This window comes from Camponotus floridanus, unplaced genomic scaffold (genome assembly GCF_003227725.1).
Source record: "Camponotus floridanus strain SB8 unplaced genomic scaffold, Cflo_v7.5 scaffold15, whole genome shotgun sequence".
NCBI lineage: Eukaryota > Metazoa > Arthropoda > Insecta > Hymenoptera > Formicidae > Camponotus > Camponotus floridanus.
Window position 1 is genome coordinate 2,160,324 of NW_020229270.1, and position 14,576 is coordinate 2,174,899.

The 14,576-nt window shown below is 36.0% G+C and overlaps 1 protein-coding gene across 4 annotated transcripts in view; it reads right to left on the minus strand.

Annotated features, from left to right (window-relative positions):
• LOC105252820 (T-lymphocyte activation antigen CD86) overlaps positions 1-12,936 on the minus strand; it is an 81,015-nt gene extending 68,079 nt beyond the window's left edge. For 2 of the 4 annotated variants that reach the window (XR_002192621.2, XM_011260408.3), the window contains exon 1: positions 11,741-12,933. Coding sequence is in view for 3 of the 4 variants with exons in the window: in XM_011260408.3 (XP_011258710.1) it covers positions 11,741-11,807 (67 nt within the window). In the remaining variant the exon portion in view is untranslated. Of the gene's footprint in view, positions 1-11,740 lie in introns of all 4 variants that reach the window. The other 2 variants (XM_025406618.1, XM_025406617.1) reach the window with 1 other exon arrangement.
• Positions 12,937-14,576: the final 1,640 nt, after the last annotated feature.

The window sequence follows — 14,576 nt, forward strand, 5'->3', positions numbered from 1 at the left end:
CAACTCGCGTTTTCACAATACCGACGTAAAGAAATAGATTTTCCGCCTAACGAGACGGAAACTAACAAATACCGCAGGGGTGAGGTCGTGCGTGTGTGGTCGTGGCACGCTGCCAACCGTACATGATAAAACACATCCGTTTTTTTTTTGTTTTTTTTTGTTTTATTTTTACATTCCCTTCTCTTTTTTTTTTATGTATATAACGGAGAACGAACGCGCCGAGCGGAATCTTTTCGTTCGCTGCTCGTTACACGTGCACGCTTGTCGCCGCGCGACGACGATTACGACGACGACAGAGGAATCCCCGGCGGAAAAGTCGCGAAAAAATATGTTTGCGTTTCAACCGCTTCTCTCGCGTCTCCGCTCGTCGACCGAGAGCAATGCGTTACGACGGTAATTTGAAAAATTTGTCGACCAGCGAGAGAGCGCGGCGCAGCGCGACGCGGAACAAGTGCAGTAATATTGCATTTTTCCTCGTTTACCAACGACGAAAGCAACATATCGCGCATGCACTTTGAAAAATTCGCTCATCATTTTATAACAGTATCGGAGAGAAATTTCTTCCGCCGACGGAGGATTGTTTTCTCGGAGAAGACTTGTGGAAAAGACTTGAATTTCGTCTGCACGTTTTGTTGTTCTATAATTTACAAATATCACGGAAAGATTTCTGCTTACGTAGAAGATTCAACGCGCATACACAGACACATAAATCGAGGCGAAGTACGAAACAGCATGAAAACGGGTGTCGAACATTGGAATGAAATCAGGGTGTCCGGCCACCTGTCGTACTTCGTTCGTGGAACGATTGTTTCGCCGACTCTGCAACTTTTACTGCAGAATGACAAAGCACAAAACTTGCATGCATCGTAGCGCACGCGGTCGCAACATTTGCATAAGTGTCAACAAGTTGCTTGAAAAATGTAAGACGGATGATGTAGTAAAAATACAAAGGAAAGGAGAAAATCAAAATTTCGTGGACTTTGCCGAGTCCGGGTGAAAAACTTTATGATCAAGAGGTCACTTGAAAAAATTTGTTACTTTAGCTTTAAAATATCTGTTATATATCTAGAACATTTATTTTTATATTTAAAAATGCAATTTTTATAACCAGTATTTTATAACCAGATATTGTGTTAGTTTCCAATCTTTGCAAGAATTAATTAAATGTAGACTTCAGCCTCCTCTCTGTTGATATTTTTAATCTTTCAAGAATAGAGGCATCGAACGATCTATAACATACTAGGGGATTACCTGAAGTTAAATATCTATCTATCGAAGGATTAACCACGCGCAAGATCAATTTTGATGGATATAAAACGTGCTTCGCTTTAAAAAAATATCTCAAACTATCACAGTTAATACAGCATATCCTATTCGATAGCAATTTAATTTTAACCAACTTTATCGCCCACATACTAACGAATAAAGAAGTGCTACCAACCGATGAATCGAGCTCTCGTGAAAATGCAGCTCATCGTTTACACGCAATCCGACGAAATCCGTTTCTTTCACAGCAGAGTGAGCATAACGCAACATGCCCACGTTATACAAAAATCAATTGTATGCGAATTAACTCACTCTAACAATGGCGCTAACAATGTAAGAGCACAAAAGAAATATTCACAAAAGCCATGCCGATGAGAAATATTACTTTTATTTTTGCGCATTGAATTATGAGAAAATTACAAAAGTATCTACATCTCACTTCCCTCTTTATCTCTACCTCTTTCTTATTAAAATCCAATAATTTCTATAGGAAAAATAAATGATAAAAATCGATAATATTTTATCAAAAACAGAGAATTTGAAAATTAACAATGCTTCTCAGCAAGTTAAAATTTTTAGAATATGAATAATACACAATATGAATAATACACATATGAATAATACAGAATATGAATAATGCACGTACATTTCTACAGAGTCTTTACTGTCAATCATGCACTTGATGTGGTATAAAGTTGCATTAATTTTCGCATATATTGATGAAAGAAATATTACGCAAAATATGATCAGCATTTCCAAACTTAAAGTTGAGATATTCATATATTAATTATTTTGATTTTCAAGTATTACAAAAATAATGAAATGGATAATACGTATCGTGAAGCTATAAAGCCTATCTAATCACGCATCAAAATAACTGCCGAGGACTGCTGTTTTTATCTTGATCGATAAATGGATATGATTGAAGAGAGAAAAAATGAGAGTACACGTGACGCTGACAAACATTGTGTTAAAACGATCCATGACTTGACTCAAGTTACACATTTTTCTTGATACACGCGGATATTTTTATACAAGGCTGTACGCGTTTTATGTAATTCGCGTATCTCTGTCTTCATATAATAAATATAATTCAACGTACATTTCGATTCACGATCTTTTATTACGCGGCCTATATATTATTCCCTGTGGAACAAATACAAGGATCTCTATAGCAAGGGTGCTCATAAAAATTCAAAAAGTTATGTGGACCCATTGCCGCTATTATGAAAACCATCAAAGAGACGCGAGTTTTGTTCTGAAAATAGAACTCGGTCTTCACGGGATGAAACGTATCCCCAGATCATATACTCCAATGCACGTTCTAATTTACTGGACTTTCAGTTTTGTTATTGCGCCAACACGCGCGCAGTAGCAACCTAGTTTTTTTGGCGAGTACAATAGTCTAAAAAAAAGTCTTAAAATAATGGGCACGCTGTTCATTGTGAAAAATAGTGTTTGTTTTTTCTACAATATCTTGAATTTGCCACGTCGGCCAGTGACCCATTTTCCCCCCTCTTGTCGACTTATATTATAATGAAGTCTATGTAACGCCTTTACATCGTGCTCCATTAATCACGGGTTTCAATACTAACGCGATAAAAATTAGCAACCGATAGACGCTATTTATATAACGACGAGAATTCCCGATAATTGACATCATGTAATGCGTTGACGTTACTTCCAAGCAGATTTGTAACTTGTCTTTTATTTTAGCGAGAAACTACTGAATACATAATAAAAATATGTTCGCGTGCACTTTCGTTAGCACAAATTTTACAAAAACCTCAGCTGTAATATAAAATGATACAACATAAAATTCACAGTTGAATTTCGCGTAATGCACTTACAAAAGCTAGTTCACATTGTTATTAAATTTTTCATCCCTTTTAGCTTTCTTCTCAACCAAGATAATTTTAACATGAAATTTTGCTTTCATTCTTGTTTACTAAATTCGATAAAACTAGTCACCTGCATTTTCTTTCTTTTCCTTGATTGAGAAAATTCCAGAGTAGAATGGGTGTCTTTGAAAGGCAGCTTTGCAATTATCTCCCATGTTCTATTTTACGCACTAACGAATCGCTTTGTTGTCGGGCGTAAAAACCGCCGCGTAATCCTGAATTTTGAAAGTTTATTACGATTTTACGATAGTCGAAGAGAGAGATCGTGGTAAAAATTCTTATACATTTGCATATCAGCAACAAAAGATTATGTTCACAGACGAAAATGCACCTCGAGAGATCTTCACACGAGAAGCAATTTTTACCTACATCGAATCTCTTAGCTGTAAAAATGTATGCAAAAAAACTTCATACAAAGCAAATCGCTTTTTGTTTTATTCTATTTTATTTGCTATATTCATTTAAATTGAATATTTCTGTCTTGTTTGTTATATAATTATTTTTAAATTATCGCTAAAAGAACGAAACGACGTTTGTGTGCCATTCAATATTTTGCCCTTTGCTAAATAATTCCGTAAATAATGTATCCGTGATATCAAAATATCAATGTATGTTATTTCCAATACAACTTTGAAAATTTATCGAAAATGCCCGCACATTAATAGAATCAATTATGTTAAAATCATTGAATTTGTAACATATTCCAAAATAAACGTCATTCAAAGATAAAATTTCTTCAAATATTCTGGAAATTTTGCAATAATTTATGCTTGTTACGAAAACAATCGTATCGATTTCAGAGTTGGAATAAAAGGAGGACAGTCGTGCGCTCATAGGATAACATCCCAGGAAAACTTTCGTGAGACTAGCAATTTTCCGCTATATCGAGTTCCTGTGAGAACTCCGGAAAGTTCGCGTCCGGAAGTCGCTACGAGATGGTGTGGAAATAAATTCAAAATATGGCTCACTCCTTGTACGGTGAAGAGTTCCGTGGTATGAGACAGGCTCGGCCGAAAGCGGGTCAAAGGATTCGAAGATGCCGCAAGAATCGTTATCATTCTTCAGGCTCAATAAGAAGCGCGGGAATGTACGTTTATAGATGTACCGAACAGCTATTGCATCAATACTGAGAAATACCGGGACCGTATTTCGGGAACTTTATTCCGGGGATGGTACTCGAGATATGGCTGATGATCCCTGAGAAGTCGAGGAAGAAGAGGATGCTGCGCAAGATCTTCGTCGCATTCGGATAAGTCGCTCGCGGCGAATTTATGACCGTCCGAGCTTCTCTGGTTTTTTTTTTCTCGTACAGCCGACTCTCGATTAAGATTTTCAAGGATAAGAATCCACGGGCGAAGAATTCGTGAAGCTCCAACGATATCTCGCGGAAAACATTTCGCTATAAACCGCGTGAAAGTTACCTAGAAGCTACGCACACGACGTATAGTATATAAGTTTCGCGAAATAAAAACGCCGGCTGTTGAATATCTCGAGATGATTTCAGAAAATTTCCTCAGTCTCTCTCTCGTCCGATGCACATTGAACTTTCTCGCGCTACTTTACGTTTTTATACTTCTCTTTGAAATCACCAGACACTTCGCCACCAATGGTCTTTTCTCGAGAAAGAGATCGATCTCGCCTAAAAAGCGAAAATTAAACGAATAAAAAAATAACTGGGTGGAAAATCAAAAAGAATAATAAACAACAATTCGTTCGCGCATAATCAACGCGTGTTCTTTTTAAAATTTTATAACAAAATCCATTTTCGCATCCGAGACCGAGAAATGGAGAACGCGCACGGGAATATTTAATAGCTCGTGGCAATTTTTCAATCGCGATATCGCGCATGTTATATTGCCGTACGTTATATCGCGTAGCTGACTAATTAAATAATAAATGTTTTGAAGAATATTATTTACACAATCAGTACAAAAAATCGCGGCACATCCTGCTGTAGCTGAAAAGATTAATTAAACAATCTTTACAATTTTTAATAAATATAAAATATCGCAAATATCATACGTTTTTTCTAAAACAAATATGATAAAAAAATTATGAAAAGCGTTATTTCGGTGCTAAATTGCTGATAAATTTTCAATTTATAAATAATCGAAACTTAAGTGTGATTTTAATAAATTAATCTCTCTCTGAATACTTTAAATCTTTGAGAGAGAAAAATTCAATTACGTTTCACGTGACAATGATAAGAAAAATATAAGCTACATAAATTTCTTTCGAAAATACTGAATTTATATGATAAACACAAAACGATTTTATACATTCGCCGAAAAATCTGCAATCTACAGAAAGCGCAGAAATTGCGGAAATATTTAGTATAGACTTTCGTGGTGTTTGCGGATATCAAGGATCTAAAAGCTTCATGTCGTTTATAAGGATCAACCGTAATACGACGCACTTTATTTCTCGCATTACGTTACGCCGTCAATACTTTACGACGCCGCGGCGCGTTTAATATGGTAGAAAAGGAGGAGAAGGAGGTTTCTGATATTTCCATAACAGTGCACGCGTTCGTCTCCTTCACCGGATATCGGAAATCCCGAAGATCGGGCATAAAATCGGTCGAATGTAATAAAATTGTAGTCGTAATTGAACGCTAATAAACGAAGCGATTTAATTAGATCAAGCAGTACTACATTACAGCGCAAAAATACACAGGATTTTCGTTTTAAGTACGTCCAGAATCAAATATTACTGCAGTTACTTTAATCCGAAAATGCTAATGTGAATTGATTATCGATTAACGCTATTTTATATAGAGGCCGGATTTATAACTAGCGCAATAAATTTTAGCGAGTGATTTCCATAAATGCTGTTAAGCAAAATGCCGTTAAAAAATTCTGTTGGTTTCGAATTATACCTATACGAATAAATATAATTTTGAATTAGCTTAGGCTCTGTGCAACTTTAATAATATTACGCAATTTATCTACAAGAATATTTAACTTATCCAATTAACTTTGTAATCTGGTCATTCATTACATTTTAATCTTCGTATTATATGTATAAGCGTGAAAATTAGTTTCTTCGTAATTATCTCCATAATCAAAATGACACATAGTACATTTTATAATTAGTTTATTAATTCTCTCAAAAATTCCTAATATATCTACATTGCAGGGTGTAAAAGGCTCGCAAAATTTCTGCCAACATACAAATGAAATTCATTTGGAAAATAGAAATTTTTCAAATTGCTCCGTGAAAAAGTCAAAATCTGTCCAAAACTGCGTGCGATGGGAGACGATTGAATATCAATCAGGGTCCAAAAAACGTTTATCCAAAAAATGTAACTATGGTGGTGTGAGTTATCGTCGACTGCGACAAAGCACACGTATTTACGTATTTATGGCGAATGTTAAATGCGCGTTGTGGTCTAACTGCAACGCGCGCGAGCGTATCTCAAGCGACTACTCTACAAACGCCACGCGTGAGTTCTCCCGAGACTGTTGTAATGCGATTCACGCAAATGCGGGACGATTCATCGGACTGTAATGAACTGTAATTTGCGCGAGTGTCGACTGCAAACGAGCGGATTTATCGCGGGAGTTGAGTTATGCTGCCTTTGAGTTTGCCCCTTAACGATTAATTATACAGCAATATTACTTCGCTTGAGTTTGCTCGAGAACGTATAAATATAAATTTGCGCATTCTGATGTTAAACGCAATCAGTCGGTATAATGTAAACATGAAATATGCGAGCGTATCAAGATTCTTCTGTTTACAGTATCATAACTGTGAAATGATATTATCGTGCGATAATTGAAAGTCGGTCGTATACCAAATGGCTGCATTAAGGGACGTAAGCATCCCACATGTATGCCAACGTCTTTCTTTATGACGGAAAATCCTTTTGCCGCGCTCGCGCAATCTCGATTGCAGCATCGTCATCGAAAATCTTTGATCCAATTTTAGGGCCATTGCTCTCTTCGGCCATTGTGTAATCCCTTCTGAGGATTGATATAGGTGCGCATTCTCGTTACAGCAACTGTCTGCGCGTATAAATTTGCCGGACACACTCTCGATGGTCATTGGAGGAATCGCTTCCAGTTTCCTGTACTTCGCTTCCTGGTTAAGGAGAACGAAGACGTTCTCATAACTCGCTAAGAGCCATACTGAACGGAGATTGCCACCATTTATCCGTTTTGACTAAATCATCAATCGTCTCCGTCGCTATATTGTAACATCGAAAAAAATACCGCTCGTTATTTCCGATTTTTGTATTCTCAATTAACAAAATCAGAATCTCGCGCAAAATATATTTTTTGTTTTCATAACATTTACTTTAGTATTTTAATCTAATATATATTCAATAAAATTTAATTTAATATAATATAATATAAATTGAGAAAATAATTTCTGAAAAAATGCTTCACAAATATGTAACAAATAATTTATTCTGATGAAAAACAATATTAACCTTTAAATACACGTGTTGTTGAATATTCGTTACGATGCGCGATTCATATTGCACTTGAACGCTACTTTAAATCATAATTCAAAGACAAACTCGGCTTACACGATCTTCTAACGGAGAATTATTATATAATCTTTGTCTTCTGAAGCGACTATCGGCTATAGTTGCTATAGTTGCAGTAACATGCTCTGTCACGTATAACGGAAAGTTCAGCTATCCCCTTGTCTGGCGATGCCTAAAGGCTACGATAATTTTACGGCTCATTTGCATAATGCCGTCGGCCAGTCACGTGAATCACTTTGATAAGCCCAATAGTAATGGTTTACGTTCTCTCTACCGTAGTTCGTCTGTTCGATTGCGCCGGGCTCTCTGCGGGGAGTTTCGATTTACTGCTCGACCGTGCCGACCGCAATTCAATTTTTCGGCATTTGCTACGATATAAGGTGGAATATAGACAAAGAATGTCCCAGAGAGCCACCATATTTCTATATATTTGACGATAAAAGAAATTAAAAATTTTTATTTATGTCATTATTGACAAAACGTATGATTGCAATAAACACTTGGACGACAAAATATCTAATAGATATCGTAAAGCTATTTAAAAAATATTTTAATTACTCAAATATTTTCTTTTATTATTTCAATATCCAGATATTGAATAAAATATGTAAACCACGAAATTAATTATTAAATAAAGCTGCTATTTATACCATTTGCAAAGTACGGCCACTAAACATCAGATATATTCAATTTAATAATGCTTTTAAGATTTATGTAATAATAATTTACGATATGTTCAACGAATGCACAAAAGTTAAGTCATATCGATGTTTAATAAAGCGCGTGCAATTAATTGTAACGTTCTCTCGTTTAAAGACGATGTCACGACGTGTAAATCCACGATACGCGGTTTCTAGCACAGGTAGATAGATAGATATATAATAACATCGATTACAATTTCAATAGAACACCGCGGCGTTCTTGCGGTACCTCCTCCGCCGCCCATCCGCGACGAACTCGAGTTTGGCAAATTGGCTTCCCGACTTACAATCAACCGCATTCCACAAACGTGTTACACATCCGCTCGATATCTATAATTCTCGATCACGATGCTCGTCAAAAAGGATATCGGACAATCGATTTGGTCGGACAATATTATGTGAAATTACACTGAATCGAAAATACGGGAAGAAATTTGAATAACATCGCCAAAATTAGGAATATCATTCACAAAATTGATTTTCTTGTCTGCGCGTCTTGTCTGTTTTATCAATGTGTCAGTGGCCAAGGTAAATTACGAGAATCGCGGGATAAAAATAATTGTTTGTAGATTGATGCAAATTTCATGCATTGATATAAAAGAGCAATTTATATTTCTACGTCTCTCATTGTGCAATGAATTGTCGTTCTTTTCATTTCAACGTGATAAATATTAGCTTTTCTCCCGCCTTTTTCAATGGAAATATCTTTTTCGAATGAATTCTAATTACACCGGTATATAGGGTTTATTAGAAAAAACCGTAGCTTTTTTATATGCAGTTTCTATGATGATTTATAATAATAATTCTGCGAATAAATAAAGACAATTTTAAAGCGATTGAAAAATACGAACTTAAGTACAGAATCACGACAATATTTTCCAAGGATTGTTTAAACTAGTAACAGCGTAATTAGCCTACGTTCAATAGCGACATTCAGAAGTCGCAATGAAATCGGAAAATACACACAGGGCGAGTCAACGAGCAAGTTGGAGTTAGTCGACTACTCGCAAATGACCTGTCGCTTAAAAATTCAATTTTCCGTGACGTTCGTAAGAAAGTTCGCGCTCCTCGATGAAATTTCCAGACACCTCTTTTCTCGATTCTCGAACTAGAGGTAGTACACGATGAAAGCCATCCGAAAGAGCAAGAGGAACGCCGGGAAACGAGAGAAATTTGTTCTACTAATTCGGGCGATGTTTATTCTCCCAAAGCTAACAGCTAGCAGAACCAAGACGCGTTAATTACAAAGCATGTCTAATTCGGTTTGTAGTTTTTCGAGGTTTAACGGTGTCGTGCCAAGAGACTTTTCTATTTATATACAAACATATAAAGCTATCTAAGATCTAACGAGCTCAAAAATTTATCTCAATATTTAATTTTGCAACCGGCATTTCCAGCATAAAAAATATATGATAAATTAATTAATTCTTAAACAGATCGTCATGAAAATATCAAAAGTGTATTCTTAATTTCTCTCTATAAGTTCTCGACAACATAATAAAGTAAAATATCCGATAGAAATTTCTACCCGAAATGCAATTTCGCGATACAGGAAAATACCGTAAAGAGAATTTCCGTACAACGGCAGTGTGTGTTGTGTGTATGTAACATTATAGCCTCATATTATTCATCATTCTTGGACGTAGCAAAATTCAGGTAATAAGTTATATACAGCTCGCGAAGCATGTTTATGACAAACGAGTAAATTTCCGTTACATGTCCAACATAACAACCGATCGATATCTTCTTTAGGAAATTTTCCTAGTAGCAAATTTTACACCATTTGAAAACAAAAAAGAATTTTGAACTATTTGGAAAGAAAATGTCGAATAATTGAATCATGACACGTACATTATTTAACGAAACTGCGGAAAAACAATTTGATTGATTTTCAGAATAATTCGATATTCTTGGTCCCTGCAGCCAAATCGTTCATTGCTCTTACTGACTGTTCTCGATTTAATGCAATTCAGAATACATACAGTGAATTATGAATAATTCGGTACGTCGATAGAGTTCATCCTGAAATTATTGGCAGACTGCCTTTCGCCGAACGATCTCGAGCGAGCTTGCTTAAAGCGCTTTATTCATGAAGTCCATTCATTGTATGGAAATCAACTTGATAGTGGCCTGCAGTATTTAAGAATATCTGCACTATGAACGGCTATTCCTCTCTTTTTTCCATAATTATAAACGGGTGACATTTAGTATTTATCTTATTACACACAGAATGTTACAGTAACGCGATCTTTTTCTCGATTATATTTCCTTTTTTCTTCTCTTCAAGAAAAGAAGAGCTCAACTATCTCAAATCGCAGACTCTACTGGGATTATAAATAACTGACGATAACTGAACAATAATTGACCGATAACTTTTCGGGGTCGAGATGGATTAATTCGGTTTAAAACTAAACAACTAAAAACCACGAGATATTAAACGTCGAAAATAATTATCGACACCTGCGAGAAAAATATTTCACAGAACAAACTTCCATTTCCATCAAAATAAAAAACGTGGTGCGTTGAAGTTGTTAATACAAACTATATCCTATAAAAACTATCGGTTATTCGTGGCTCATTAAATCGCAATATTCCGTCGAAAAGTTAGATCTCCCTTATAATATTTTATTCGTGATGTACATTTCGATATAATCATGGCCATGTAAATGTACATATATGTGTGTTGGAAAACAATACGTTGCGTCGGTGTGGCCCACTTTACAGACACATTCGCGTTTTGTTCGAATGAGTGACAGTGTCGTTGCACTGCTTTAAATTTATTTGAGCCAGCAAAAAAACAAAAAAAATAATAAAAAATATTCATTAAACCATTGGACTAAATTATTCATAGAATTATATTCAGACGCTTGAAACATGTTTATACTTATATTTAATTATTGAAAAATTCTGACTTTAAATTCTCATTATCGATATAATCATCTATTTCGTTTAATCGCTAAATTTTATTAAATTACTATTTATGTACATTGCTAAAATAATGCGTATAAATTATATATAATACAAAAAAACATTTTAAAACTCTAGAATATTAATTATATTATTATATCGTGTCTTTTATTTCCTATCTTGTAATGTTTCATTTTTAAAGAATATTTTTAAAGAAATTATATTTCTCTAATATTTCAAATCTACCTTTAAAAAATACAAGGCTATTAAGACTTTTCCATTATTATGCTCTTTTCAAGATGGATTCCCGAACTGATCATAAAATGATTTATGTTTCATAAAAATGGATTTACGATTGAGAGACGCGATTAAACGACAGATGACATAAAAAAATCTCGCGTAGCTCAATCATTCCTGATTCTCGTGAAAAAAGGCCGATGCAATAATAACGAATATGGGATTGCACTCACCCGTCTGATGCGAGAGAAACGTTATCAGCAGCACGGCGCGCAGCCATCCTTCTCGATGATCCTTCATGCTGGATGTTTCTCCGAGTGATGTCGGCCTCTGTTCTCACTCTCTCCGGCGAATAACGACGACGACGATGACGACGAAAACGATCTCGTTGTGCCGCACTCGCGTCGCTTTTACTGACAGTTACTCACTACAGCATCCCGGCACTGAACAACATCCGTAAACGACATACACGTCACCGTCATTCTCTCATAGCCAATCGTGCCACTCGTTCGTCTCGTCGCGCGATATATCACATGACTCCGATAAGGTTTGCCATTTGCCCCGCGGCGACAATCGTCGACTATCGGTCGATTATCGTTTTTTTCCAGTGATAACTCTTCGCGAACGCGACCACGCGCGCAAACTTCTCGATCGAATGTTCTTTCCAGACAAGTCCTCGATAACGCTCTTTTGCAAGGATATCTTTCTATATCGATACTCCTCTCGTAGAATATTCAAACGAATCGACAAACCTATCAATGCCCAAATGCTTTAATAACGACCATCATACTATTACATGGATGAGCAATAATTGTTCTTCTGATTTTCTTTCCATGCAATATGTGCGGGAACTATCTTTTTGGAGAAATGATTTTATCCAATTTTTATTTATCGCGATTTTCTTCCTGTCGTAATGCAATATCGTGCTTGTGAAAGACGAGTCCAATTTTCACATGTGCATTGATGCTCGAGTGCTCAAATCACGAAACGACGTCATCGTAAGTGCATCGCCGGAATCTAATTTGCGAACATTCGCTTTAGCACGTACGAGTTTGTGACACGCGGTTGACGATTACTGTCAGTTTAACGAAGCACACACGGCACCGCCCGCATTCTGGTTCGCCCAGAATTGTCGAAACACCAACGCGAAAGGAGGTTGACTTTCTCGGATTTAGAGCGGCTTTGAGAGTTTCGCGCGATGTGTTTTCTTCTCACGCTCGTATATTTTCGTGATTTTAAAGACTCTACTCTTGTATATCCGTGAAAGAATTCTTCGATAATTAGAGCTATAAAGGTAAAGGTTTATTCGCTGTATGTTTCTATTTTTATGAGTTACGCGCCACTCTTCAGATTCATATAATGGTTTCCGCGAGGAAGAGGACTCTTTCGATTTTTCTAAATTCACATTCAAAAAATTAATTATCGCGAGGTTTATAATTTAAACATCTTTACATATCTAAATAATAAATTATTATATTTAATTATCGATTTTCTGATTTACTTTTATAATTGCTCATATACTACGATTTATATGTTATAATACGAGTTCCGTTTGACATCGATGTGTCAACATGAAAAGTCGCTTTTTTCACGTCAAACAATAAATTTTGAATGAAATACTGTGTTTCACGTTAAACGACACGATTTTAAAATACCGACATATATTTTCCAGATTCGACACTATACCATTTACTATTACTGACGAATTTTTCGCAATGACGTGAATCGATGAAAAAAAATTAATCTTGTTTGTAAAAAAAATTAAAGAAATTCGCACTTTCTCGAGCACTCGTGTAGCACGCACGATCACTTATCTCGGATACACGTACCTTATTAATCCTCGTCTCTAGTTTGTGTGAGGATCAAGCACTCCAAGTCAACTTCACGAAATCGATGCACAACACAATGTCCGTAATTCACGTTGTAAGACGTTTCAAGATTCTCTCAGCACCAAAGGCGTTTTTTGCTTCACACCCTGGAACATCGACCAACCCGATAGAGCTGCATTATTTATCAGACACTGCTGCGTGCTTCGCGTGAAGTTTTACGACCTGGCATTATCGATTGTCCAAACTATGGCCCAGATACACGCTTTAATTCACTGATGAACATCGTTTACGAAATCTTTATGTCGCGACAATCGACTTCTCAAAAGTTCGTAAGATATAGAGTAAATCTGTCTTCAGCAGACGATCTTTTGATCATCTGAGTTTGATTAGATAGTCTTTTTTCCCATAATTTTCTTCTTCTTTAGCGAATCCGTGAATATATAAAATCACAATTTTCAATTTTCACAGATTTATGAATCGCACGTGATTGAACTAGATTTTGCGCGCGACACAGAATCTAGTACGCGAAGTTTGAAACTTCAAGGAGTTTACATCGATGATTTAATTGATCTAAGATGAAGACAGGAGTTTGCTCGGGTTTTAGGCGGCCTTCTAATCCTGTCTCAAGAAGCCTTCGTCTTCAGCTGGCAGCGTGTCATCGTATCCCTTTGCACAGATTGCGCTCCATTAACGCGAGGCAGTGACGAACATAAACAGCCGATTAATCTTGGCTCTTCAATCTCATAGAATTTCTTTCATCACTGTTCAGATTTCATCTGGTACGATCCGTTATCTTCTCAGAAAAAGATAGCTTTTTTTGTATCTGTAGCGTCCTGCAAGATAAAGAGAACATTGCTTATATTAAATGCGCAATTGATTACATTCGATCGATTAATTATTTATAGAGTAATTTTTTTGTATTAACATGTAAATGTGGACTTTTTATTTATATAAATAGTAAATAAAAAGCAGGCAAACAATTTTGTAATAGTTGAATTAATAAAATCGTAAAAATTATTTAAAGCAACCATGTTTAAATCTAAGTCGAAAATTCTAATTAAGCAAAGACTATTTAACAGAAAACTGTCAAAGTTTGCGGAAACAGATTTATGAGTCGATGGCAATCGTTGGCAACTGACGAAAGTCCAGCATAGGATACTTAAACGAATCCTCGACAGTTAGAATGTGGGTACAAATCCCGAGGTAGTTAAAGCGTCTTAAGCATCTTGTATGTATTCGT